Source organism: Sus scrofa, chromosome 6 (assembly GCF_000003025.6).
Source record: "Sus scrofa isolate TJ Tabasco breed Duroc chromosome 6, Sscrofa11.1, whole genome shotgun sequence".
Taxonomy (NCBI): Eukaryota; Metazoa; Chordata; class Mammalia; order Artiodactyla; family Suidae; genus Sus; species Sus scrofa.
In genome coordinates, this window is record NC_010448.4 from 77,734,738 (window position 1) to 77,761,856 (window position 27,119).

The following is a 27,119-nucleotide window of genomic DNA, read 5'->3' on the forward strand; positions in this document are numbered from 1 at the left end:
AACTGGAAGAAACGGAGCTCTAACCCCTGACTCTCCGCCTTTAGCTCTCTGAGAATCCCAAAGGCATAGAAGAAACGTCATCAGTCACAAAACACCAGAAAACGGAGCTCCCATCGTGGCGCAGCAGAAACAAATCCAACTAGGAACCATGAGGTTGCGGGTTCGATCCCTGGCCTTGCTCAGTGGGTTAAGGATCTGGCGTTGCCATGAGCTGTGGTGTAGGTCGCAGACGTGGCTCGGATCTGGCATTGCTGTGGCTGTGGCTGTGGCATAGGCCAGCAGCAACAGCTATTAGACCCCTAGCCTGGGAACCTCCATATGCCGCTAGTGTGGCCCCAAAAGACAAGAACAAAGCAAAACAAACCAAACAAACAAACACCAAAAAACCACACCCACTTTGGCTCAAAAGAGAGGTGGAGGTCTCACCTTGTCCTTGACCAGAAGAGTGCACTGAGGAGGGTGGGGGAAATGGGCAGTTGTCCTCTGGACCATCAGCTTAAAGGAGGAGTCGGGCTTGACGTTAGGGAGATACTGTTTCCACAGGATGGTGCCAGAGCTGCTCTCGATGCCAAAAAGCTGCAATACAAACAACTGGCTCGCCGCTAGAAAGACAGACCCAAGGACTGGTTCTCTCCCTGAAAACAGGAGCAGGCGAGATCCCCTTCCAAAGGGTTTTTGTTCCCCACCCAGAACTCGCTCCAGCCCCTCTCACCTTGCCTGAGGCCGTCACCATCACCATCATCTTCTGGAGGTTGAACTCGTCTCTGGCCAAGGTGTCAATGTTGATCTCATTCTTAATCTGACTCCGGGGCTTCCGAGCATCGTAGAACATTTTCCAGAGGTGGGAAGTCCACGCCTGCAGCAGGATGAGCTGGGACGAGAGGCGTTTCAGGAACATGCCCAGCAAGCCGTCTGGTGTCAAGGAAAAGGTAATGCAGCTGAGGCTCGCTCCCCATCAGACTGGCTATTTCCAGCAAGGGGGCACCTGCCTTCCCTAAGGAGAGACTCTCTGTCTCCTGTGGAGTGCTCGTCATCCACAACCAGGCCACAAGCTCACGGGGCAGTGCCCTGCCTGATGCCAATAGTCTCACACACAGGAACAGCCATGCAGGAACTTCCAAAACCTACTCACCTGACTCTCAGCACTTCACCTGCCTGGAATCTTGAAATAAGAGCCTAAGAGGTCAGGGATCAGCCATGCAGGATGCAACCATGCTGTGAGTGTTTCCAGCACAACCCCACATCCAGAACAGCCAGAGGAAGGCTTCTGGGAGCCATGACAAAACCAGACGAGGGCGGGGCGTGGAAGTGCCAGATGCACACGTGCCATGAACAGGTACCTGTTTCCCACTCCTTCAATCCTACTCTGTCAACGATTTAGTCTGCACCCAACAGACCCACTTGCAACCCATTCCTGGGGCCGTCTGTCATTCTACCCCTTCCTCTACCAATAAGGCTCCCACCCCAAACCTCCACAGATGAGACTGGTCACCAAGCATGGCGGCACAGTAAAAAGCATGGCCTCTGGAGTCGGGCGGCCCTGGATTAAAGTCCCAGCTCCACTGTTTACTAGCTGGGTGACCCTGAAAATGTACTTGACCTTTTAGCCTCTGGCTCCTCGTCTATAAAATGGCATATAACCGGTTGGGCTGTTGCCAAGATCAGACCCCAGAACGTGGTTAGGTGCTCACTGAAAGGGAGCTGTGCCTTTGCTTCTCCAATTTTCCATCAACCTCTGCTCAAGGAAGAGAAGTGACAGCAAACAGGACGCATCACAGGCAGAGCAGTCCACACACACATGGTATACATCTCGTGGAGGCAAGTCAGGGAAAACAAGCAACTGACCCAAAGCTAACCATGTGGGCAGGCAACGAGCAACAGGCAACAGGAAGCAGGTTTTACCTTGAATTGCTGGATCCAGGCAGCAGAAATAAATAGTAAAGTCAAATTAATCCTCAGCTTAAGAAAGGCTACAATACCTAGCAGAGTGCCTGGCCCAGCACGGGACCGCGATAAACAGCACCTGGACAGCCAGGTGACTGGCCAGGAGGCAGGAGAAGGGCAGGACTGAATCAGGAGAGTAAACCAAGTTCATTCTGGGCGCTGGGCACTGGGCCCGTGGCCAGTTTCAAAGGGCACTGGCCTGTCACCAACCTAGTCATGTCGCCCCAGAAAGGTGTGACTGCTGCTTCGGAGACAAAGAGGACCCATGAGTGCCTGACACAGTGGCTGACAAATTTTAGGTGCTCAAGCAGGGTAGATATTACTGTGCTGTGTTAAGGTTCTTTCTCATCAGGACCTTCCCCTAGAGGGCGTCACAGGTATTCCTTCCGGAGGGAAGAGCAGTGTTATAAACCGTATGGCCACAAATGTGCCGGGAACCAGTTACAGGCCTAATTCAGAATGGACTGGCCAAACACCTGGGCCTGGAGGCCAGGGAGGTGTGAGCTGGCATCTCCCATGGGGCAAATACCCAGCCCGCTCCCAGGGCACCCCCCGCTTCTCAGCCCCGAGTTCATACCTGCCTTCTTGCCAAATTCCCCTTCCAGCTCAGCCTGCGCCCCGGTCAGGGGGAGGTCCACCATCTCCAGGCACACTACCTCGGCCAAGGACTCCTCGCGGCTCCAAAGCACCACCCTCCCTGCTGTAGAAACTGGGTTACAAAAGCCGGGCCCGCCTCCCTCACCCCCTGAAGGGACTCTTCTTGGTGGCTCAGGGGCTACCACAGCTCTCGAGTCAGAAGAAGAAATGGCAGGGCAAGGGCTGGAATCAGGAGGTCAAGTGGGGAAAATTCTATAGCCCACCCTAGAATGCTAAGGAGTTATTGAAAGGCAGGTGACATAGAGCTCTGGAAAAAATATCCAGGATACTCCTGACTTGACTCTTTCCCAGAAGCCTGTCCGCAGCCCCAAAGAGTCTGACTGGAACTAAGGGACTGGCCTAAAAAAATGGGTTGCATGCGGTCCACTCACCCAGCTGCTGCAGGAAAAGCAGCAGGTGGTCCTCCGTCTGCACCAAGGCCCGGTAGCCCACGGAGTCATCCTTCTTCAAGAAGACCTGGATGTACAGCTATAAACCAAACTTGGTCAGGGCCACTCGGTCAGGGAGAGTCCAACCACCACCACCACCACCTACTGCCCCCTCCCAAGCCCCCGACTCCAAAATTCAAAGCATGAGCTGTCAGATGACCAGGTCACAGCGTTATTTGATATCCAAACAATACAGCTTTTACCTGGACTCCAATCAGATACCTGTATCCTTAGGAGCCGACACAGCAACAGTGCTGGGCCCTAGGGGACCCCTCTACTTGGCCCATGTTGACGCACCTCACAGATGCGTCATTGGGTCACACACCGAACACATCCTTAAAGCCAGCAGGAGGCCCGGGTCAGACTTTACACTTTGGAGATGAAGAAGCCACAGCCAGAGAGGCTGAGGAGCAGCACTGGACGTGCACAGAGCTGACCTCGAGCAGCAGTGAAGAGTGCAGGCTGTGGAGTCGGCCACCCGGCCAGGGTTCTAAATATCACTAGGCACGGTTTCCTCATTTGCAACACGAGGCCGTTGCGAGGGTTAGTTGATCAGCGCATACGTAAAAAGCCCCGCAGGAGCCTGGCACACTGATGACTGGGCATAAACAGAGTCTACTCATACCGCGAGTCACAGGGGTCATGACGTGTCAGTGGCTCCAGAAGAACTAGAGCCACGTCCAGAGAACCCTACTCTAGGACCCAGGCTGTGACTGGCCCCGAGGAAAGAGAGCCCCAGGCTGCGAAGCCCACAGGTCCCGACGCACCCGCTCCGGCCGGGTGCCGTTCTGTTCCAGGCTGAAGGTGATCGTGGTGTCGAGCAGCCGCCGACCCGTCTCCACCAAGTAGAGGTTGATGGTGTAGGTCTGGTTGAAACAAGCCAGCGAATCCTAAGGGTACAGACAACACGGGCCAAGGAGAGGGGTCCCCCAGAGCAAAGTCCCCCGAAGGAAGTCCCAGGAATCTGGGGGAGATACCCTGGAGAAGGACCCAGGCCAGAAGAGGGAAATAAGAGGGAAAAGCAGGATCCTGAGGCAGAAATAAGGCGCCTTAGCAAATAAATAAAAACTACAACCGCTATACGTTCTCGTTCCAGAAGGAAGCCAGTAGCATGCAGTGGAGACGGCCCCAAGAGTAAGACCACAAGCAGGGAGACCACAGCCCCTTGGGAAGGCTCAGGATGGAGGCCGCGGCCGAGACCGGTGCCTCCGGCCAGGGTCCCACGCTCTGCCTCAGTGCGTCTGCACTGACTGCTATTCGGCTCTGCCAGCCGGGATCCCAAGGGAAATGGGGGAACTGAGGCCCAGAGGAGAACGTAGTTCGGAACAGAGTCTAGGGATTCTGCTTTCTAATCTCCCAATTATAATGGATCAAGAGAAACGGGGTTGAGTTTACATAACTCAGAAAGCCCCTCCGAGGCTGGGAACTCTAGGAGAACTGCTCACAGCCCTGGCTGCTCCCGAGCCTCAGTGGGTGGCCCCGTGCGTCTCTGGGTCTGGCACGCTGCCCAATGCCACACCCTACCTGTGCACTGGACTTCTCTGAGAAGCTCCCCATTGACCCATCTTCAGAACTGCTAGGCTTCTGCTAGGGAAAAGAGGACAGAAGGGGAAAATTCAGCCAAGGGTCCCTTCCCAGTCACCAAAATGAGTTCTCTCTTCAGCCCTCGGGAGAAGGCCAATCCCACTTCCCATCCCTGCTCCATGCAATGCTCAACGGGGCCCAGATGACAGTGAGGTTGTCCCATTCCTGGGGACAAGGCAGGTAGAGAAAGCTCTACAGATGAAGAGGTTCTCAACAGCCTCCTGCTCTCTGGGCTCGAGGTGACTGGGTGCATGTGCCCGACTTCTGGTTCTCAGGGCTCCTGGCAAAGATAAGGCATGAAACCCCAAGTGCTGTTACTCTCAATACTCACCACCTCATTCCGGCAGGTCATGACTGCGGCCACCGTCTTCTCCCCAGTGGTGGCGAAGCTCACTAGGGCAGTCTGGGGAGAGAGGAATGTGTCAATTCCTAAACGGGGTCTGTCCTAGCCAGCAGCCTTAGAGAGGGCCACCTCCATAGGAAGGGACCCTTGGCCTTGGAGCTGAACGTGCTCCCAACTTTGGAGCACAATGACCAGGGCATCTGAGAGCAGAGGAAGGCCCCCCTGTATCCACAGCTGAAAACAGGGCTCTCTCCGACCTCCAACACAGACACATGTCACTCCTACATCCCATGCTGCTCTCAGATCTAGAGGGAAGCTCTAATTAATGTCCCCATTCTCCTGCGGACTCAGAAAGGTGCTGTGTTACTCTAAAAATCCTTCGCAACTCTCAGGAAAAAAAAAATCCATTTCTGTTCTAAGGCTAACTCCACTCAACCCACTCATGGAAAGATGTCTTCTTTCCTGAGCAAATATCTCCAGACTCAAAGGCAGGGATTTCTGGCAGCCACATCAGATGCCAGATTAGATATTCCGGAATCCCAGCAAACCACGCCCGCTGCAGTTACCTGCGGGAAGTTTTTGAGCAGACTCAGGACCCCGTGGTGGTGGTGCAGCAGAGCATAGTGGCTCGGGGACAACTGTAGGAAGAACTGGGCTCGAGAAGGATCCATGGGGTTGGGCTGTGTCGGCAGGACCCGGGGCTGGAATCCACTTGCAAATTCTAGGTCAAGAGACTGCGAGACGAGAAGCAAACGGATGAAGACTAGGAGGAGACAAGTCACTGACCCGTCCCAGGCCAGCATCCTCTGTCCCACTTTGGCAGTGAAAGTAACCAGGCCATGGCATGTGGCTCCAGAAGCCCCCATCCAGGTTCTCCAGAGAGGAGAGTGGCCCATTTCCTGTATACCAGTTCAGCCAGAGGCCTGACCTCTCGAGGGCTGCCAATGCAGAGGAAGGAAGCAATGACCCCGGGAGAAAAAGGCCTTTCAAAGCGACAAAGGCAAGGCGCTTGCCTCTCACCTGCAGGGGGATCTGCCTCAACTCCCACTCTGTCTCCAGGGCCAAGGTCTGGAGGGACCGTGAGCTGGGGTCAGGGCACACCAGGACAGCCTCATCCACCACACCACAGGCTCCAGTGAGACTTTGCAGCCAGGGAGTCGACACTCTGACCTTCACCAAAGACATCAGAACAGGTGGTTCATGGGGATTTCTTTACATTTCCCTCCTACCTCACCAGCAAGATCACCACCGGATCCCACTGGGGACCTAAGCTCAAAGGTTCTTCCTGGCTGGTTCCCAAGGAGTTCTCCCCATCCCTCCCAGCTTCTCAAAAACTCCAAAGCTGGAGAAGATCAGGATTTTCTTTCTGGTTATCTGAAAAATATACCAGATCGCTTTTAATACCTGATATGTCAAATAAGCATTCCTCTACTGTATTTGCCACATGTGGTTTCAAATTACCTTGTGAGATACTTGCAGGCAATGAACAGACCTATGCAAATTTTTCGGCCACCCCCGGAGAGCACCAGGTGCAAAGCTGAGAGCTTTAAATAAATGCTTGATGAGGAGAAGGCAGCCCCTAAGTGCCCAGAATCTGTGGCCAAAAATGCCTTTTGCATCTGCCCAGCTGAGTCCCCTGGTCCCCGGTGCAAAGACAGGCTCCATCTCTTCCCCTCCACAGTGCACAAGGCTCCTCGAGCCAAATCATACCTGCTGAACAATCTCTCCATCCTCCACGTTAAACTTGACAATGTTCACGTGGCTGAAGGGAACGACTCCGAGGGCCCACACTACCCCAGAGCCATAGGAATACACCATCTGGTAGTGGATGTTGTCACTGAGGGAGGGAGGGGAAGGAAAAGCAGGGGGCGACAGCTTTAGCCACAGGACAGGACCATCCTCTGGGGTCTTCTGAAACCAAACTACCAGGTACTCAGCCAGATGTCACAAAACTTCAGTCCCAAATAGGTTTTATGTGGCGCACAGCTGGGAGGGTTTTTTTTTTTTTTTAATTTGAATTCGCTGTCAACATTTAGAACTGAGATTTTACATGTAAAAATAAGATTCCAAGCTTTTCTTTAAAAGTACAAAGCGTGGTAACACCAGGCCAACCTACGTTCCTATAGGACACCAATTGGCTGGGTAAGGCTGCCCCCTTGAGGTAGGCTAGACACACTGCAGCTCCCAACAATCCCCTCTGGGCCTGCTTTGCTGCTCTTGGGTGCTCTGCACTTGGCCCCACAAGAATCTGAGTTTGGAGTCCCTGCCAAAGCGAGTGAGTGAGTGAGCCACTCTCCTTGCTTGACTGGCTCTCATGTCCAGATGGAGTTTTCTCCTCGCTGCGAAGGAAACTCTAGAGGCAGCCACTGGAGTTCAGGCCTAGATCTAGTGAGCCCAACACACTACATGTGATGCAGCGTGTTGGGCTCCCTAGATCCGAGTGAGCTAGTGATCACTGACTCAGGCTAAAGTAAGCCTGCATCAAAGCAAACGCTTCAACCCTCGAGGAGAAAGGCTCGCAGAGAACAGGAGGAGGTGGCGGTCACCTGGTGGGAGGGTGGCCTTACCTTTCCGGGAGATGTTCTGCCCACTTGAGGTGCCCACTGGAGAGGTGATGGAGGGCAAGAGTGGTTTTCTTCAGGACCGCAACGTACCTCACCGACTCCTGGAGGCCTACCAGCCCAAGCGCCTGGAAACTGAGCACCGGTACAGGGGTGAGTGCTGCCCAGAGCCTCCTGAGCCTCAGGCTGGACAATCCAGGACAACCAGCATAGCTCAGTAGGTAATGAACAGGCTTGGGGTCAAATGCATCTGGATCCTAAGCGTGGCTCCGCTTTCCACTGGCTGACTGAGAAGCTGTACTTTCAGCCACTTGCCGGTACTGTTTCCCTGAATCTCCCTTAGGAGAGATTAGGCTGGTCCCTCCTCCCCTTGGGACTTCACAGCCAACCCTCCACCCTGGCAGTCATCAGACAGTTCTGTCGTTAGTGGGCTGCACACCTGGCTCCACCAGCTGACAAGTTCCTTGATGATGGAGACTGTGTCATATTCACAGGTGTGTTCCCACTGCCTGGGGGGCTCCCAAAGGATTTACCAAAGGAATTACTATCAGAAGATATATATATAACCTAATAACCCTATAACTCACACAACTTTAGCAAACATGTGACAGTAGCTCAAACTGTTCTCTAAACATAAACTTGGAACACTGGAAGTTTTATATCATGTCCTTATACCTAGAACATCACAAAGAACTCAGGGATAGTAAATTAGGAAAAGCAGTCAAGTACAAGAGCGAGCACAGTGCCCAGCAGAGAGCTCTGCAGCTAACAGGCGGGCCATAAGTGCGAGCTGAGTAAGCTCATGGGCCTCACAACCTCAAGAACGTCAAAAACTGGGTGCCTGATGCTCTTCGGCTCGTCAGTGGTTTTTGTCACTAGGAAAAAAGCTAAAACGCTCAGAATTGCTGTCCATGCAGATCAGTGTGGCAGCAAAGGCTTTAACCAGGCCAAGAGGAAATCCAGCTTCCTCCTCTCTACCTGCCGCTGTCCAAGGTCATCTCCCAGTTCAGTCCCCCGATGTTAGTCTCCCAGGAGCGCATGATCCGGCCTCCATTGGACACAGTGATTGCATCTGGAAGAGAAAAGGCCACCTGAGGCCATTTGCCAAAGTGCTGCTCTGTCTGTAGCCTTCCAGAGCCTGTGGGCAATGACCTCACCTCTGATGTGTGAGTGCAAATAGAAACTAGAGCTGTAGCTGTCCTTTCCTATTAGGGACACCGCTACTCTGGTCCCTACCAGACACTGCAGAGGAAGAAGCAAGGGATGCGCAGAGGGAGGCAACAGCATCAGAGAGACAAAGCAGGACACTACCTACCCTGTCCGTAGAGCAGCATGGCGTCCACTGCCCCTTCCGCCGTGCCCTTGTCCACATGGCGCCACACTGAGAAAGAGGAGAGTAAGACGTTACTATGAACTGGAGCAGAGTATCCAAGAAGTCGGGTGGGAGAGAACTGAAGTGTCCAAATTGCACGGAAGTGTCCAGCTTTACTTCGAGGGAGGGAAGGAAGACAACTCCTTGGCAAAGATCCACTCCCTCCCACGCACTGGGCTGTGGGGGGATGGGTTGAGAGGGGCCGCTATTGTCCCAAACTGAGGTCTCCACACTTCCCAGCCCCACCCCACCCCATCCCATCAAGCATATAAACAGACCACGGCAAAATGAATGAAATCCTGATTGACAAGAAAAACAATGATTGTGAATTATATTTCCAGAAGTCCCATCATGGCTCAGTGGTTAATGAACCCGACTAGCATCCATGAGGACGTGGGTTCCATCCCTGGCCTCGCTCAGCGGGTTAAGGATCTGGCGTTGCCATGAGCTGTGGTGTAGGTTGCAGATGCAGCTCAGATCCCTTGTTGCTGTGGCTGTAGCACAGGCCAGCGGCTATAGCTCTGATTCGACCCCTAGACTGGGAATCTCCATGTGCCACAGGTGTGGCCCTAAAAAGACAAAAAGACAAAAACAAAAAAACCTATATTTCCATGACTTTAGTGCCTAAAAATAACCATGAAAAAATGTCTAAATTTTAAGGGTGGAAGTGGGAAGCATCCAAAGCTTTAGTGCAAAACAGAACAATGTGTTTTTTTGCAGCAATATCTTATTTAAGAACACTCAGGACTTGGGCTGAGGAAATCGACTCAAAGGCCAGTTACAGGAATACATTAAATGTTCAAAGATGACAAGACCAAAAAAAACCAAATGATCAGAATCTACAAAGAGATGCAACTTGTGGCCAACTTGTCCTCAAGCTGGTCATCAGCCAGGCAGACGTCTCAAGCCATGGGCCATCCTGGATTGACTAGAGGGATCCCGACCTAACCGTCTACACAGTTCACTCACAGATCTCCCCTGTCCGAGAATTCAGTGCTGCAATCACATTCTTCTCTGTGGCCACAACTAACTTCTTGGATCCAGGGGAAAATTCCAAGGAGGCAAACTTGAGCTTCCCAACATACTGCTGTCTCCTACAGAAAAGAGCACAGGGAAATGTAAGGGGCCAAAACCACCACCGCACAAAACCCCTTGGAGAAAGACAATGTCACAAATACAGGAGGTTATCACCGTCATACCTATCTCAGGATGTCTAAGAAATGTGTGTTAATGAAGTGATCTGACCAAAAGCAAGATTTCCATGCAATGCGGTCAGAAGCAAGAAGAGAGAATACTTCCTAACAGATGAGTAACACGACAGTCTTACTTCTGGTACTAAGTAAGTGATTAAAAACAAGCAAGCATTTATCTCAAGATAAGAAACACCCAAAAGAGCACCTGGCCTAAATCCTACTAGAACAAAATTATAGCTCCCTCTCTATTCATTAATGATAGTACTAGACACTCACATTACACACAAGAGACACAAAGCCTGTTGCTAACGAGCATACAAGCCAACTTTCCCTTCTATTTTCACTGACTTTAGGAGAAAAATTATGCAAATCTTTGAACAAAACTCCATAGATCAGGACAGGTCTTTGTTCTCTGCAGCCTGTTCTAGCCCCCATACCACATTCGGGATCCATTTGACTCACTATTCATACTTTCCTTGGAAGAGACCCCATCACTTCCAACACTTTTCTAAGCATCGAGGGAATGTAATTAGCTTCCAGTGGTATACTACCAAGTACAGAGGAGGTGCTTACACGTTGCTATTCATGAAATGCAATCGCTAGCAAATTAAACACATGACGTTTACCCTGAATTTCCCTTTTTATGATGTTTGGTCTATTTTTCTTAAAAAAAGGAAAAACTATACCAATGTAGAAAGACAAGCATATACAACATGTAACAGTTTCTACCTGTATTTCCACATACTTTAATCTCACTGTATTCACTGAACACTTTATGAAGCACGTAAGACAAAAATTATTACTATCATTTGACAGGCCAGTAAACCAAAGTCCACTGAGGTCAACCAATTGCTGTCAGAACTGGAATGCAGAACTAAGACCTTCTTAGACTACATCCTTTGCTCATGCTCTCTCTCTCTCTCTTTTTTTTTTTTTTTTTTGCCACTCCCACAGCAAGGAGAAATTCCCAGGCCAAGGATCAAACCCACGCCACAGCAGGAACTGAAGCCACTGCAATGACAATGCCGGATCCTTAACCTGCTGGAGAACCATGCCCTCTTTTAAAATGCTGTTATCTTTCATCTGGGCTATAAAAATAATTCCTGGTTATTCTAGGAAACATAAAAAAATACATAAAGATATAACAAGGAAAACAAAAAATGCCTAAAATACCACCACCATAAACTTTTTATATGGTGTATTTCCTTCCGTTCACTTTTCAATTTATAAATTGCATATACCTAGAATTCTGCTAAATTGTAATCATACCATATACACTTTATATGTGTCATACAGTTGACCCTTGTACAACTGTACAGACCCACTTTTTACCCTTGAACTGCACAGACCCACTTTTACCCTGGTGGTTTTCTAAATACTACACTACTACACAATCTGTAGTTGGCTGAATCTTTAAATGTGGAACCATGAATCCAGAGGGCTGACTAAAAGCTATGCTAAATTTTTGACTGCAGAGGGTGTCTGCCCCCCCCAACCCCTGTGTTCTTCAGGAGTCAACCATACATATTATATTGTGAGCATCTGCTCACATCATTAAATATGTGATTTATGTTGCATTTGACACACTGTCTTATATCACATACTTATATACCTGGCCCCCTAGACTGAGCTCCTTTCCGTCTCTGTAGCCACAACGTCTAGGACAACCATTGGCCCATACAGGCACTCAATAAATATGCAAATCAATTGGTCCAGAAAAGACTTCAAAGAAGAGCCACGAAGGAGTAATCAGAAGGATTAAAGTGTCCCCTTAATAATAATGATAATAATAATTGGGAACATACTGTTTGTACTCAATGAGCCAGGCACTCTGCTGAGAGTACTTTAAAGGAATTATCTTATTCATCCTCACAACTATTGCAGAAGGTAATTGTTAGGAAACTAGCAAACCCATTTTACAGATAAAGAAACTGAGACACAGAATGGTTAAGTCATTTTCCTAAGACTGTACAGCCTTCAGTAGCAAACTGACATTCACGCAGAAGTGAGCAAACTCCGTGGGGTTAAGGAAGGGATGGGTGGCTGGGTCAGTGAGTGAGCGAGTGAGTGAATGAATGAATAAATGAAGAGTAAGTGAATGAATGAAAATGAGCGAATGAGTGAATGAAGGAAGAGTAAATGGGTGAGTAAGCCAGTAAGAGAGCGAATGAATGACACCTAGCTGATGTGAGTCTTGGGCGGTCCTGTTCTGAGCCCGTGGAAGAGTTGAGCTAGAAGGGTGGGCTGTCTTCGTGTGAAACCCAGTAAATCAGAAACCTGACAGTCACAGAAATGAGGCCTGATGGGGGAGGAGAAGAGTGACCTCTGACCAGAACCCCAAGCATACCCGGATGGCAGAGCTCACTTCACGGGCTAGTGACCTGTACCGTCGCACAGGGACTGGCACAGAAAGGTCTCCAACTCTTGGTTTAATGCTCTGCCGTCGCCACCTTAAAACGCTTAATCTTTGAACAAGAGGTGCTACATTTCATTCTGCACTGGGCCCCAAAGTTATGTAGCTGGCCCTGCTGCATGCTACTGCCCTCCTTTTAGACAGAAGACAGGTATGCAAATAGCCCCACACCTCCAAGTAGGCCCCCCACGTACGCACCAGTCAAACTTGCCCACTTGGTCTTCGTAGACCGCGGCCGCAGGGATAAGCAGGGCGGCCCACAGCCAGAATCGGGAAGCAGCCGCCGCCACCGCCGCCGCCATGATAGGAGCCCGGGCCCCGCCCACCGCCGGCCCGGCATGCACCGGTCCGCAGGCCCCCGAGGAACCATAGAGTTGGGGCCGCAAGCACAGCCTTTGGTGGGACGCTCGGGACTCGGGGATCCCCAACCTGCGTGAGAAGTCGCCTTGGAAACACAGGAAAGCGTGCAGGCGGCAGGGAGAGGCGGGCCGCCGCGCAGATTGGTTCAGGCACGCGCGAGGGCAGCCCCCGAAGGCCATCCCAGAGGCCCCCGCGCCACCGGGGTCCTAGCAGGCAGCACCGCCTTCCGCCGCACGTGGCTGCGACGCGATGCCCAAATCCAAGCGCGACAAGAAAGGTGGGCAAAAGGGGCGTTGGGAACGGTGGGGAATTCGTAGGCTGGCTGTCAGCTACAATGGGGGCTTTGGTGGGGGGGACGGAGAGGGACGCCGGGAGGCCCGCAAGGAACTCCGCTGGCTCGCTGCGAGCTGGGATGGATGGGGGCTTCCGGGCGGCGGGAGCATGGGAAGCTTCGGAGGAGGCTGGAGCCTGGTCTAGGCAGGGAGCTGAGACTGCTTTGCCTGGCCTTGAGAGCTTTTCCAAGGCCGACTGGCCGGGAAACAGCCTCTGAACACCCGGGCACCACCCGATCTCGCTTCTACTGCAGCCCATCTCTCTTAAGCCCTCCGCGCTCCCCCCCAACCCTGGTCGCTTGTATGTGCTTGAAGTTGCTTCTGCCTGGCAGGCTTGTGTGCCGTTCTTTGTGCGGCTGCCTTTCTCAGATGGCAGTCTGTAGGACACCTTCCTTTGTCGTGGTGCGTCTTTTTCACCTTGGCTGTCTAGCATATTCGTTCAACAAATTAGAGCCTTGTACTCTCTAGGCGTTGGAAGATACAGCAGTTACAAGGAAGGCCTAGAGCCTTCAGCCAGCTTAACGTTTTAGTTAAGGGAAGCATAACCTCCCAAAAGACCAAAAACCGGATCAATAAATTTAAGTTGTAATGAGTTTTGTAGAGTAAAAGTAAGATAAAGAGAGGTTGATACTCTTTTGTACAATGTGACCAGAGAAGGTCTCTGTTGAGGGAACAGATGAGCAGAAACCCAAAGAAAAGAAATAAGCAACCCGTGGAGTTTACCTGCGAGGATGGTGTTCCAAGGAGAAGGAACACGAAGTGCAAAGGCCCTGAGGTGGGAGCGTGTTTAACGTGTTCTAAGGTCTAGAGGCCAGTGTGGCTGGAGCAGAGTGAGCTAAAAGGAGGAAGAGAGAATTGGGCGAGTGTACAGGGCTTGAAAGGCCTTTACAAGGAATCAGCTTTCACACCTGTGTCAAATGGGAGACAAGAGCCTGAGCGGAGGAATGATGGGGTGTAACTACACTTCTTAAAAAGATGACTCTTGGCCTTCCCACTGTGGCTCAGCGGGTCACAAACCCAACTAGTATCCACAAGGATGCGGGTTCAATCCCTGCCCTCACTCAGTGGGCTAACTATCCGGCGTTGTTGTGAGCTGTGGTGTAGGTCGAAGACAGGGCTTGGATCTGGTGTTGTGGCTGTGGCGAAGGCCGGCAGCTGCAGCTCCACTTTGACCCCTAGCCTGAGAACCTCCATGTGTTCCAAAAAAATCAAATAAAAAGTAGAAAGATCACCCTAGTTATTGCTTTGTTGAGGATAGACCAGGGAAGGCAGGGGCGATGGGCGAAGGTGGAAGCAGTGGGACCAGCAGTAATCCTAGAGAGTGCGATGCTGGCTTGGTCCACAGTTGTAGCAGTAGAAATGTTGGGAAATGGACAGCTGTGTTTTGTTTACGCTCCTACACTGCATTTGCCCCTGACCTGTGTGTTTCCCTTTTTGGATGTGTGCTTTGTGAAGAGGGATTGGGAGTGCCAGGTAAGATGAATAAGAGGTGGCCTCCTCCCAGAACCACGACTTGGCCTTTGATTCTCTGTAAGAGTTTGTGAAATGACTAGGTTCTGTGGCAGGAACCCTGGTCAGATCTGGCAAATGCCAAACCCTTCCAGGTAAGGGGCAAGTTGGGCCCCAGCTGTTGTCAGAGTAGAGCTGCTTGTCCCTCCCTAGAGAGGCACGGCTGCATCCACAGATCCAGACTGTAGGACAAGGTGTACAGAGATCCTGTCCCCAGACTGTCCTTCCACACCACAGACCAGCCATAGATGGTCTCTATGCGCCATGGCCAAGAGCACAGAGGGACCTGCCTCGGCCAGTGGGCAAGGTCTGCCCCTGGAAGCGCCCCCAGAGCGGGGACATGCCCTGCCCCCACACCTCAGCACGGGTTTTTTAGTTTCACCTCAGAGGGGCTGAGGAATACCAGCTGGTCTAAGGAAGACGACACATGTGAAGGGATCGCCAGGCTCGAGCGTAGGCGCTCTGGGGACCCTGGGAGTAGTCTTCGGTGCCAGAAATGTGGCCACCAAAACCTTGCTGCCTTTCTTCAGACTGGCTTGGTCCAGCTGGGCTACCAAAGGGGAGAAGAAAATGAGTGTCTAGGACATCCAGATTTGTCACTCATCATCTCTTTTTCTTTTATGTGTTAGTTTCCCTAACCAAAACTGCCAAGAAGGGCTTGGAACTGAAACAGAACTTGATAGAAGAGGTAAGAGCTTGTTCTTTTTGTTTTTCCAGACCCAGTATTTGGTGTATAAAGGTGGGTATAGGGCTGTCAAGGAAACATACTGTTTTTTTAAAGAAAAAGAAAAAAACTCACCAGGTGCTCTGATCCAGCCTCCTTTTCCTCCAGCAGCAGCAGCAGCAATGAAAACTCCCATAGTGGTGGTTTCCAGCTTTGGTTGAACTCTTGCTGTGCCCTGCACGGCACTGTCTCATAGGTGAAACATCCTTGTGAGGTACATGCTGGGTGGCCTTAGTGCTATTTTGCTCTCTGATGACTGAAGCTTACAGAGCTTGGTTCAGTCCACCCAGTGTCAAAAAGCCAGGGGTCACCAGGTGTGGATACATGCACCAACCCACTGTCTGCACTGCCTCGGGGCTGCAGGCTGGGCAAGAGCGGGCTCTCCTGCACAACGATGCCATCTCCTTGAGACTGTTTCACTGTGGCTGCAGCCAGCAACGTGCGGCCGGCAGGGCCCATGAGCCGACTCCCCTTAGGAGTAAATTACAAGGCTGTGTATGTTTCCACATAGCAGGAGAGCCTTCCTCCTGTAGCTGAGGTTCTAGGTTGTCAGCAGTTACTGGACAGAGCAAAGAGCACTGGTCCATTGCACTGCTGGCCATAGGAAGTCGGACCTGGGAAGAGTGGGATCTTGACTGGTGGCTCCATGTCCCCTGCACTTGGCCAGCGTGCCTACTTTGTGTCAGGGCAGCCCCGGTGCTCGGTGACCCTGGCTTCGGTAGCAGAGGTGAGGGGGAGCCGGCCTGCTTAGAGGCTCCAAACGTCCGTGGATGTGAGAGCCCTAGAGCAGACCTTCCCATCTGAGGCCAGAGGATCGCCCAACCCCTGCCGCCCCTTGGACTCCAGAGTCCCATGAATTGTCCCGCAGCTGCGGAAATGTGTAGACACGTACAAGTTTCTCTTCATCTTCTCCGTGGCCAACATGAGGAACAGCAAGCTCAAGGACATCCGCAACGCCTGGAAGCACAGCCGGTGAGCAGGCAGGGCACGGCGGGCCTGCGCGCCGAAGGGACCAGGCTGTTCGCAAGGCACAGGGGCGGTTAGTGACCCTGGGGTACCTGGGTCACCAGTGGCGCCTTAATAAGGACACGGTGTCACACCCCTGTGTGTGACAGGGTGTGAAGAGCACTTGTTAACTGTTAAATCTGTTCTTGCACAGGGATGGGGTGGGTGGACTTGGGAGTTGTTCAAGGACTGTTTGAGCAGTGAGCCCCCCAGGAGAGGGGGCTCCCCTAACCCTGAGGTCTGGTCCCTTAAAGAACACCCCGCCAGCTCTGGCTTAGACCATTAAATGGGCCTCTTGCATACATCGAGACACACTCAATGGCCTGAGACAGATTACTGTGCGTGTCCGGCTCTGTGCAGGAAAATAACAAGAGGGACAGCAGGCGGGCTGCATGGAAAAGTGGGAGCCTCTGGGCACACCTCCTGGTACAAAACGGCCTGGCTTGGGCTCCAGAACTGGAGCTGGTTTGCACTTAACTGGGGAGAGGGCAGGACAGCTCTTTCATGGACCCCTCTTTTTCTCTGTAGGATGTTTTTTGGCAAAAACAAAGTGATGATGGTGGCCTTGGGTCGGAGCCCATGTGATGAGTACAGAGACAACCTGCATCAGGTGAGTGTCCCGCCCTCGCTGGGAGGGGCCAGGGCCAGGCTGTCTTCTCTCCTGCCCGTTCTCATGTGACACTCACAAGCCATTGGGGCAGGGCATGGGGTGGTGTCGGCTTAAAGGCCTAAAGCATGGTTCTCCTTTAACCTCCAGACCCAGCAAGTAGTACCGCCCTTCTCCAGCTGTAACCAAAAATGTCTCCAGGTGTTGCCAAATGGTGGGGGGGCAGCAAAACTGTCCCCAGTTGAGGGCCACTGCTCTCCTGTGACCAACCCTACTTTGGTTTTGTAGGTTAGCAAGAAGTTGAGGGGTGAAGTGGGTCTCCTTTTCACCAACCGCACGAAGGAGGAAGTAAACGAGTGAGTGCTCGAGGGAGGCGGCGGGAAGGAAAAGCTGGTGAGGTCTCCGGGGAAGGAGAAATCCAGGCGCATCAACTAAGAACTGGTTCTCGGATCCCTGTCACTGAGTCTTTATTCTCTCCAGCTCAGAGCTCCAGGCTGAGCCAGGGAGGGGGTGGCGAGGCCCAGGCGGAGGCTGGCCTCAGGCAGGCAGGTGGCTGTCAGAAACAACCACCCCCTCTCACTTCTCTTTCCCCTCAGGTGGTTCACGAAATACGGGGAGATGGACTACGCCCGAGCAGGGAACAAAGCAACGTTCACCGTGAACCTGGACCCGGGGCCCCTGGAGCAGTTCCCTCACTCCATGGAGCCTCAGCTGAGGCAGCTGGGCCTGCCCACTACCCTCAAGAAAGGTACCCGTGGAGGTCCTGCCATGGCCCCGGGGTTAATGAACCCAACTAGGGTTCATGAGGATGCGGGGTCTATCCCTGGCCTCACCCAGTGGGTTAAGGATCCAGCATTGCCGTGAGCTGTGGTGTAGGCCAGCGGCTGTAGCTCCTATTCACTCCCAGGCCAGGAACCTCCATATGCTGCGGTGTGGCCCTAGAAAGATGAAAGAAAGAAGGAGGGAAGAAAGGAAGGGAAGGGAAAGGGAGGGAAAGGGAAAGGTACTTGGAGGTCCCTAGAGCAGAAAGGACACAGCTTAGTGGCCAAAAGTCCCCCCACCCAGCCACTCCTTTCTGGCTGAGTGGGTTTTTACCCACCTCCATCTTCTCACATGAAAATGAGGCTGAGTGTCCACCTTAGAGTTGGGGTGAACGTGGACAGGAACTCAGAGCCAGAACACAGCCATTTAGGAACAAGGAAGAAGGTCACTGCCCCCCCCCCCCCCAGAAAAAAACCCTCCCAGGCAGCTGAGCCCTCACCGACGAACCCCTGCCCAGTGGGTGCTGGGGGACAGGGGCACCACCGTGCCTACAGCTCTGCACAGGCCTCTGTGCCGGGGTGACTGCTTGGGGGCCCGTCTCTGCAGGTGTGGTGACCCTGCTGTCAGACTACGAGGTGTGCAAGGAGGGCGACGTGCTAACCCCAGAGCAGGCCCGCATCCTGGTGAGTGCGGCATCCTCGGGGTGCGGCGGGCGGGGCGCAGACACCACCCACCACGCTGGCTCCTCCCCAACCGGCTCCTTTGGTCTCTTGCAGAAGCTCTTTGGGTATGAAATGGCCGAATTCAAGGTGACCATCAGGTACATGTGGGATGCGCAGTCTGGGAGGTTCCAAGAGATGGGCGACGACTTGCCAGAGAGCGCGCCAGAGTCGGAGGAGGAGTCAGAGGAAGACGACGACGACGACAGCTGATGGGCGCCTGGGACCGCCCCGCCCATCCCAGGTCTCAGCCTGACGGGACCACGTGGGACTGCCGCTTCCTCTAGAGGGAGCAGCGTTTGTTCTGTGGATGAAGACGCAGGAGGGTGACAGGGACAGGCTCTCTTGATAAATAATAAAAGCTTTTTGGCAGGGTGTCTCCCTGTAGACAGCAAGAGGGACTTCGCTTGGGAAGAAAGCCTCCGGACTTGTTTGGACTCCCAGGATTTTGTTCACATCAAGCCAGTTTCCAGCACTGGCTCCTGTGTGACCAGGCTTCTCTGGCCCTTGGTGCCCCTGGCTTGACACTGGGATTTGCAGAGGAAAGCAGGTGCCTGGCCACCGCCCCTCTTCCTACCCCTTCTCCCACCCCCTCCCTCCCAGACCAGGGCCGAGGAGGATCTCGGCAATGACCAGAATAAAGCCACTGCTGAAACCCAGCAGACAGAAATGTCCCACCGCATCCTGGGGGCTTATTCTTCTGCTTGGGACTCTGGCTGGTAGCTTGTGCCCAGAGCCTTCTGTTTGTAAGCAGTGAGGTAGTTCCGAGGGAGAGATGGTCTGCTTTGGGGTACGGGCCTCCCTCCTGTCGGGTGTGGAAGAGTGAGGCACTGCTGGCAGGTCAGGCTGCACTCACTGCTGTACCCCTTTGGCAGGAAGCCCCCAGGCAGGGTGAAAACAGGCTGCAAGCAGTCAGGGAGATGAGTTTGTGGGGTTCACTCTGGGCCTGGGCGACAGCCAGGTCAGGTGCCCGCTTTATTCAGACAAGAAATACCCACGCATGGCTCAGCCCCAGCCTTCACACATTGTGAAGGTAACTGAGAGTGAGGCAGGAAACTAGAAAAATAATGCAGGCTCCAGAGCGGGGAGAAGAGACCGGGCAGAAAGACTGTGCTAAATCAGCTTAAGGCAAAGCCCGGCCAGTGTGGAGTAGACAAGGGGACAAAAAAGGAAGAAACCCTGGCAGCCTGAGCCATGCTGGGGCCTAGCGGAAGTAGTTGGGACATTCATGGGCAACCATGTGCCAGGCTTGGTCAAAGGCCTGCACCACAGTGGGCTCCAGGGGCCCACCCTCTGTGGCCGCCAAGTTCTGCTCCAGCTGCTCCAGGCTGGACATGCCCAGGATGACAGCGTCCCCATGGTCACCCTGCGAGGGGAGATAGACGTCAAGACACTAATGCACCACAGTGACACCCCCCCTCCCAAGCCTTGCCCCTGCCACGACTTGGGATCTGATTTTTTATTTAGACCCCACGTAGTTCTAGAAAGCACTCAAGGTGCCTTCCACAACTGTAACCATGTGACTCCAAACCCTGTCTTTGCTCCTGCTCATGCAGACCCAAGCACAGAGCCCAGTTCTGCCACTCAGCAGCTGCATAAACTTGGTTTAGCTACTTAACCTCCTTGAGACTCCAATCTTCTCAATTTTCAGCATGATGATGGGAATGAGAAGTGATGTAAAGGTGGAGTTCCCGTGGTGGCATAATGGGATTGGCAGTGCCTCTGCAGCCCAGGACGCAGGATCGATCCCCGGCCGTCACAGTGGGTTAAAGGATCCAGTGTTGGAGTTCCCCTTGTAGTTCAGCGGTTAACAAACATAACTAGTATCCATGAGGATGCGGGTTTGATTCCCTGGCCTCGCCCACTGGGTTAAGGATCTGGTGTTGCTGTGAGCTGTGGCATAGGTCACAGATGTGGCTCGGATTTGGCATTGCTATGGCTATAGTGTAGGCTGGCAGCTACAGCTCTGACTTAACCTCTAGCCTGGGAACTTGCCATATGCCACGGGTGTGGTCCTAAAAAGACAACAAAAAAGATCCAGTGTCACAACTGTGATTTAGATCTGATCCCTGGCCAGGGAATTCCATATGCCATGGGGCAGAAAAAAAAAAAAAAAAAAAAAAAACCCAAAAGAAGAATTGATGTAAAGTACTTAGCTCCCATTTATTGAAAACCTGCTGTGTATAGGCCAGAAACTGTGCAACTGTGTAAGGCTGAAGCTGGAGTAAAGTTTTAGCCAGGAAGATGGGGAAACTCCAGCTCCCATCAGAGGAACAGAACCAGTGGGCTAAATCAGCTTAAGGCAAAGCCGGCCAGTGTGAGAGTAGACAAGGGGACAAAAAAGGAAGAAACCCTGGCAGCCTGAGCCATGCTGGGGCCTAGCGGTCAAATATGCTACATTTCTATCCCCTTCGGAGCTGTGTGAACCCCACTTTGCTCATCAGTAAAACTGTAATAATCACACTTCATTGGGCCTAAGTAACAAGGCCACATGGACAAAGCCTTCATTACAGGGCCTGGCACTTGGGTAGCTGCTCAGAGCCATAGGAATGCTGCCATGAGAATGGGAACAGGAATCTCAGAGGGGAAACCTATCTAGAAATCACCTAAAGGTCATTCTGGTTCCCCCAGGAGAGCAGAAGCGGGGCCTCCAGGGGCAGCTGGCTTACCTGGAGCTGCGAGTGGTGGTACATCCACCGCAGGGCAGCCGAGGTCATGCTGGGGGCACTGGTGCCATAGGCAGCCTGCAGGGCCTTCTCCACCAGGGCAATAGCCTTGAAATGGTGCTCCTTCCAAAACCTAAGCAGGTGTCAGTGGTAGCACAGGGGTCAGGACCATTGGGTCACATGGGGGGCCACAGCCAAAGAGTCAACCAGGGCAGCTGCGCCCAGCCCACCCCTGCAGCACAGAGGGGCCGGTGTCCCCTCGAGCAGTGGGGCTCCTGCTTTATTGGGCAGCAGAACCACCCAGGATGCTGGCTCGCTCACCAGGGATCTCAATGACATCTTTACTCCTAAGAACTCAAAGTCTGCCCTTCCTTCACCCTGACAAACAGGCAGCTAGTACCGGGCCCACTCGGCACTAGGCCTCCTGAGCCTCATCCAAGGCCCTCGCTTTCCCCCTTGGCAGGTGACAAGCATTTCTCAGGGAAGACCTATGACCTGGGAGACCTAGTCTAGTTCCAGGGCTCCTCATTCCTCACAGAGGTTCCAAGAGAACAAAAAGAGACCCCATAGATGGTTTCATGATTTCTCTAGGAATCAAGAGAGGTACGTCCAGGCAGCCAGGGAGGCCTGGAGCCCCCAGCAAAGCAGCCTTGAACATCTCCATTTCAGATGGAGGGGACCCCTTCCCATCTGAGCCATCCTGACTTAGCCCAGCTCACCGATTCCTGTAGATTTCAGCCCAGCTGTTCCCAAAGAAGCGGCCCAGGGGTTGTTTCTCATCCTTGTCCTCATACTTGTACTTGCCGGTCAGCAGGCCCCCTGCAGGAAGGCTGTGATCAGATCCCCGGCTCTGCTCACAGAGGCTGCTCTGGACCAGAAGTGGGGTCAGTGGGGTGGGTGGGACCCAGGAAGGATGGTGGACCCAGCCCAGCTTCTGTCCAGCCCCTCCCTGCTTCCCAGGTGTGGGGTTAGGTACCCCTGGGTCAGAAATAGGCAGAAACAGGTCAGGAATGCCCTCCCCCCCGACCCAGGGGTGGGGGGCAGCCTGTCCCCGCAGTCGCCCATACCAGCCAGAGGGTTGTAGGCGTAGAACCTCAGTCCAAAGTGTTTGAGGCAGGGGAAGAGCTCTGTTTCCACCTGCCGGGTGGTGGCGTTGTACATGCCCTGCAGGCAGAAGGGCCAGGTGGAGAGAGCGCATGGGGTGGGGAACACCAGCCCTCTTTAAAAACCTTCAGTCCAAACCTGCCCAAGGGGAGTTCCCTGGTGGTGCAGTGGGTTAAGGACCTGGTGTTGTCACTGCTGTGGTGCAGGTTTGATCCCTGGCCCGGGAAATTCTACATGCCGCGGGTGTGGCCAAAAAAATACCGAAAAACACACACACACACACACACACAAAACCCGCCCAATCACTAGTGGTGGCTGGGGAATGGGGAGATGGTGCTGGGTCCCAGCAAAGGACATGGGACTAGATACGTCATTCCACAAAAATCTGTAGGAACCAACTGTGGGCTGGACATTGAGTTCCCAAACACTAGTGGATCTAGTAAGGTCTCTGCTTCCAAGAGACATTAGAGTCAAGTTAAGAACAAAGACAGAAAACAGGTGATCATGTGAAGGTGGGTTCTGGGATCAGAGTCAAGTCTCACAAATACTCATCACCATCGTGGGAATGATTAGGTCTGCAGACTGGAGGCCCGCTGGCCTGCAGGGACAGGCTTCCGGAGGAAGAGGCATCTAACGAGGCCCGGGCCCTCCTTCCAGGGAGAAGGGGCAGGAGGGCTCCAGGCTGACAGGCAGAGTAAGAGGCGGGTAGCAAGGGAAGCCAGACCCAGAGATGGCAGGGAGCCACCTGCAGGCTGTGAGCAGGGGAGTGGCTGCTATGGAGATGGCACAGGGGCAGTGGGAGGGACAAGAGTGCCCAGGATCAGCAGGGGCCCTGGACACTCAGGCCCCTGCAGCCCCGGCCTCACCTGGTACACGGTAGGCAGGATCCAGCCGTTGCTCCTGCACAGGGTACAGATCTCGGCCACCTCCCAGGCAGCATAGTTGGAGAGGCCAAGCTCCACAAACTTGCCCTGCAGGGCAGAGACCAAGGTCAGAATCCACCCCAGCCCAGGACACGAGGAGGGGGAGACTGGGCTGGGGACCCTGGGAGAGGGCTCTGTCCCTAGCTCTGCTCTGGGACAGCCCTGGAGCTTCCACTCTCCTGGGCTATGACAGGCCAAGGAGAGGGGCAGGGGGACTGCGTCACCTCCTGGTGCAGCTGGTGGCAGGCGCGCAGCGTCTCTTCCACGGGGGTGCCGTGGTCAGGTGCGTGTAGATAGAAGAGGTCGACCCGGGGGCACTGCAGCCGCTGCAGTGACGTCTCCAGCTGGGACCGGAGGCTGTCGGGCTTCAGAGACCTTCCTTCCCAGGGATTGGCTTTGGTGGCGATTTTCACTTTGCGAGAAGAACATAATGGTTAAGAAACTTACTCTAACTGCTTACTAGCCATGTGACCCTGGCTAAATTGCTTAAGTCCTCTGAGTTTCAATTCTCTAATCTATAAAATGGGGAGGATGACAATAGAACTGTCCTCAAAAGTAGGTCATGGGGATCAAATAATGTTTTGTGTGTGGTTCCCAAGGTTCACAGCTATCACATTATCTGTCACCAAACTGCTGGCTGTGCCAAGCCTTGTCTCAGGGGCCAAGTACGCAGAGATGAACGAAACATATTCACCTCTGCCCCCCAGAAGCGCAGAGTCAAGAAGGTGAGGTTATGTATGATACCGAAGAGCACAGAGCCGAGAGAAGGCCAACCCGGGAATTCCAGGATGGGCTGCCTGACACCCACTCTGCCCCCAAGCTGAGTCTCCACAAAAGGGTCACAGCCACCAAGGAAGGGCGGGAAATACATTCCAGAGGGTGGGACCTTGGACAAAGCCACAAAGGCCAGAAAGCAGAATGTGAAGGGCCAGGCCTGCCATTCTGAGTTGTAAGAGCATCAGCTCCAGGCAGGGAGCAGTGGGACAGGAGATAAGAGAAGGGGGCACAGACCGGATCCCTGAGGGTCTCCTCAAATACCAGCACCCAAAGGTGTTATGACTGAAGAGTCATCTGGTTTACTCTGGCTACAGCATAGACAGGTTGAGGGCACAGGCCTGGGCAGACAAGGAAAGAGGCGGCTGCAAGAATTCAGGAAAGAGGTGCAGCTGCTGCATCTGAGCCCTGGCAGGTCAGTTTGAAAGAGAGGTAGAAGGTAAATCCAGCTGAAGGCGGTACAGCTTCCCCCTCTCTTCCAGGCTCCCGGCAGCGTGCACACTCACACATCCAGTGTAGACACACTCCCCACGAGAACCAGAGTTCTGCCATGCAAGCAGCTTGGAAATGCTTTTATAGGGTGCCAGGGAGTTCCCCCCAAAGCATCTGTGTAGCTCCAGGACACAGGTTCAATCCCTGGCCTTCCATAAAGTGGATTAAAAGATCTGGCGTTGCCGCAACTGTGGGTCAGGTAGCCTTGGAGCAGCCAAAAAGAGAAGAAGAAGAAAAAAAAGACACCAACTCTCTGGACTCTGTACTTTCCATACGTGGCAAAGGTGAGTCAGCAGTTCCGAGCGGAGGGAGTTATCAGATCACTCGGACACCAGAGACACCAGGTCCCACGGCTTTTTAATCCAGATTTTCTCCATTCCCCACATTTCTCAACCCCCCTGCATTCTTTTGGGGTTTTTTGTTTGTTTGCTTGTTTGGTTTTTTGTTTTGTTTTGTTTGTTTGCTTTTTAGGGCTGCACTCATGGCCTATGGAGGTTCCCAGGCGAGGGGTTGAATCGGAGCTACAACTGCCAGCCTACACCGCAGCCACAGCTACCCTGGATCTGGGCCGCATCTGTGACCTACACCACAGCTCATGGCAACACTGGACGCTGAACCCACTGAGTGAGGTCAGGGATCAAACCCGCATCCTCATGTATACAAGTCAGATTCGTTTCCGCTGAGCGCCATGGCAGGCACTCCTTAAACCCCCTGCATTCTTGGTGTGAACTTTGCCTCGGTCCTGACCTGAGGACTTTGATTCGGTGGCCTCAGAGCAGGAAGCAGGGAAGGGCTGGAGGACAAAAACCAATTCAGAAACAAAATCTTCGTTAGCAACTAGAAGCAGCTAGGCGAACTAGAAAGTGTGGGTCCGAGATGCACATTCTCCATCTCCCCCAAGCCCTGAATCAAAGGAGGACTCAGAGGGGCCCCAACAAGGGCTGGAAAAGAAGAGCCTCAGGTTGGAAAAGAGGAGGCAGGGTGTGTAACAGCAATAGTGAGGCATTTCCAATGGCATTAGGCTAATAAAGGACTGTTCCTCCACACACAACTCTCCACTCAAGCCACACTTGCCTCCTGGCTGTCCTTCCACACAGCAGGCACTTTGCATTTCCAAGCCCAGTCTTTGCACAGCTCTGCCCTCAGCCTCTCATGCCCTTTTCTCTCATCTCTGCAAACTACTGTTGGTCCTTTAAGCCCAGCTCCAGCATCCTCTGAGTCTTCCCAAGTGCCTCTTCCTGTCCCCATCCACCCTCTTCCCCCTAAAATTGCTTCCTCTTCTGGGCTCCCCGACAATCATTTGCTTCAATGTTCCCTACTATCCTCTGAGCTCCTTGAGGGTGGCTTAGTCACATTCCCTCCTGCAGGCCCCTAAGAAGCCTGGCACAGGGCTATAGGAGTGGTTACCCACTCCCTCCCCACTCCCTACGTTTTACCCCGACATCCCTGCTCCCCCAATCCAGCCTAGGGCAGGACTGCAGCTCTCCCTGAGAGGGCCAAGGAGAACTGTCAACTGAACCGAGCAAAGTCTAGGAACAGATCAAAGACTGGGAGAAGAAAAGTTGCTCGGGGAGCGCCTAGGCGGGGAAAGAAGGGCAGGAGAGGCTAAGAAGAGCGCTTAGACACAGGTTATAGGCACCTGGCAGGGCTGGAGGTGAGTATGGAATAGTTCTGGAGACGAGGGCGGCAGAAAGGTGCACAAAGAAAGCAGCGCGGGTAGGAAGCGAAGAACTTGATCAGGTTGAGGGTAACACACCTGGGGGTTACAGAGGTGCAGCCTCCAGGGGAAGGTGAAGAGAAGGGGAAGGTGGTCAGGACAAAGCGCTGCTCAGCTATCCAAGCCTGGATGTGCAGGGGGCTTGCGGAGCGGTGGGTGGGGGGGGGTGTCACAGAGCTGTTGGGTGGCCAAGGGAGGTCGGCGCCCCGGAAGCGGGGACGAAAACTGCCGGTCCTGACCACGGCCCGTGAGCTTACTGGGGTTGGGTTAGCGTCCTGCTGTTGCAGGGTCTGAATTGCAGGGTTCAGTGGGGAGGACCAGGGGTGGGGGCGCAGGCGCCAGGAGTTACCTCTGCAGTCGCCGCCGCCCAGCCCGAGCCCCAGGCCGCCCAGGATGCTCTCGGACTGGCCGTCGCTGTACATGAAGGCAGTGTCCAGCTCAGTGTAGCCGCGCTGCAGGAAGGCACGCACGGCCGCGGCGCTGGCGGGCGCGTCCATGCGGCGCCCCATCTCCATGGTGCCCAGAACTGTGGCGGGTCGGGCTGGGGAGCCCGAGGTGGCCCGCAGGGGCCGGGACATGACGGCTGCGCTAGCGGCGGGGCGAGCCTCGGATTGTCTGGGGCGACGCGAGCTGCGGACGGCAGCACGAGCCACGGCTCGAGACACGGCGTTCAGCATGAGATCGGCGCCTGCGCGCTGGGGTGCCTCGAGCCCCGCCTACCCACGGCGGGGGAGGAGCCCCGGGAGCCTTAAGGGAGCAAGGACAAGCGCCGCTGCGCCCCCCCACGCACGCTCGGCTAGCGCGCCACTCCTCCAGGGACCGTCCACAAAGTGCGCGGCTCCAGAGGCGGAGCCGCTCAGCTCCCAGGCGGGGAGGCGGGAGGAGGGAGGCGGGGGCCGGCGCGGGGCGGCGCTTCTGGTCAGCCGACCC

General features: G+C 53.7%; 2 protein-coding genes and 1 non-coding gene across 14 annotated transcripts in view; 1 reads left to right on the forward strand and 2 right to left on the reverse strand.

Annotated features, from left to right (window-relative positions):
* The window catches only part of EMC1, a 24,407-nt gene extending 11,364 nt beyond the window's left edge, over positions 1–13,043 (reverse strand). For 2 of the 11 annotated variants that reach the window (XR_002344930.1, XR_002344923.1), the window contains exons 1-15: positions 12,694–13,043; positions 9,859–9,983; positions 8,833–8,898; positions 8,496–8,589; positions 7,524–7,652; positions 6,667–6,793; positions 5,977–6,126; positions 5,523–5,690; positions 4,945–5,016; positions 4,554–4,616; positions 3,797–3,919; positions 2,973–3,069; positions 2,522–2,644; positions 713–912; positions 427–576 (exon numbers count right to left, since the gene is read on the reverse strand). This is a non-coding gene — a transcript (ER membrane protein complex subunit 1). Of the gene's footprint in view, positions 1–426; positions 577–712; positions 913–1,902; positions 1,912–2,521; positions 2,645–2,972; positions 3,070–3,796; positions 3,920–4,553; positions 4,617–4,944; positions 5,017–5,522; positions 5,691–5,976; positions 6,127–6,666; positions 6,794–7,523; positions 7,653–8,495; positions 8,590–8,832; positions 8,899–9,858; positions 9,984–12,693 lie in introns of all 11 variants that reach the window. The other 9 variants (XR_002344927.1, XR_002344921.1, XR_002344926.1 and 6 more) reach the window with 9 other exon arrangements.
* MRTO4 (MRT4 homolog, ribosome maturation factor) lies at positions 13,062–19,187 on the forward strand. Of its 2 annotated transcripts, NM_001243715.1 has the most exon segments (8): positions 13,062–13,132; positions 15,326–15,384; positions 16,289–16,392; positions 16,954–17,035; positions 17,321–17,388; positions 17,629–17,780; positions 18,401–18,477; positions 18,571–19,187. In NM_001243715.1, coding segments are annotated over 8 exon segments (726 nt in total). In that variant the 5' UTR covers positions 13,062–13,104; the 3' UTR covers positions 18,727–19,187.
* AKR7A2 (aldo-keto reductase family 7 member A2) lies at positions 19,435–26,872 on the reverse strand. The gene is given in 7 exon segments (NM_001243822.1): positions 19,435–19,879; positions 21,183–21,312; positions 21,899–21,998; positions 22,247–22,343; positions 23,150–23,254; positions 23,431–23,618; positions 26,539–26,872. Coding segments are annotated over 7 exon segments (1,110 nt in total). The 5' UTR covers positions 26,867–26,872; the 3' UTR covers positions 19,435–19,717.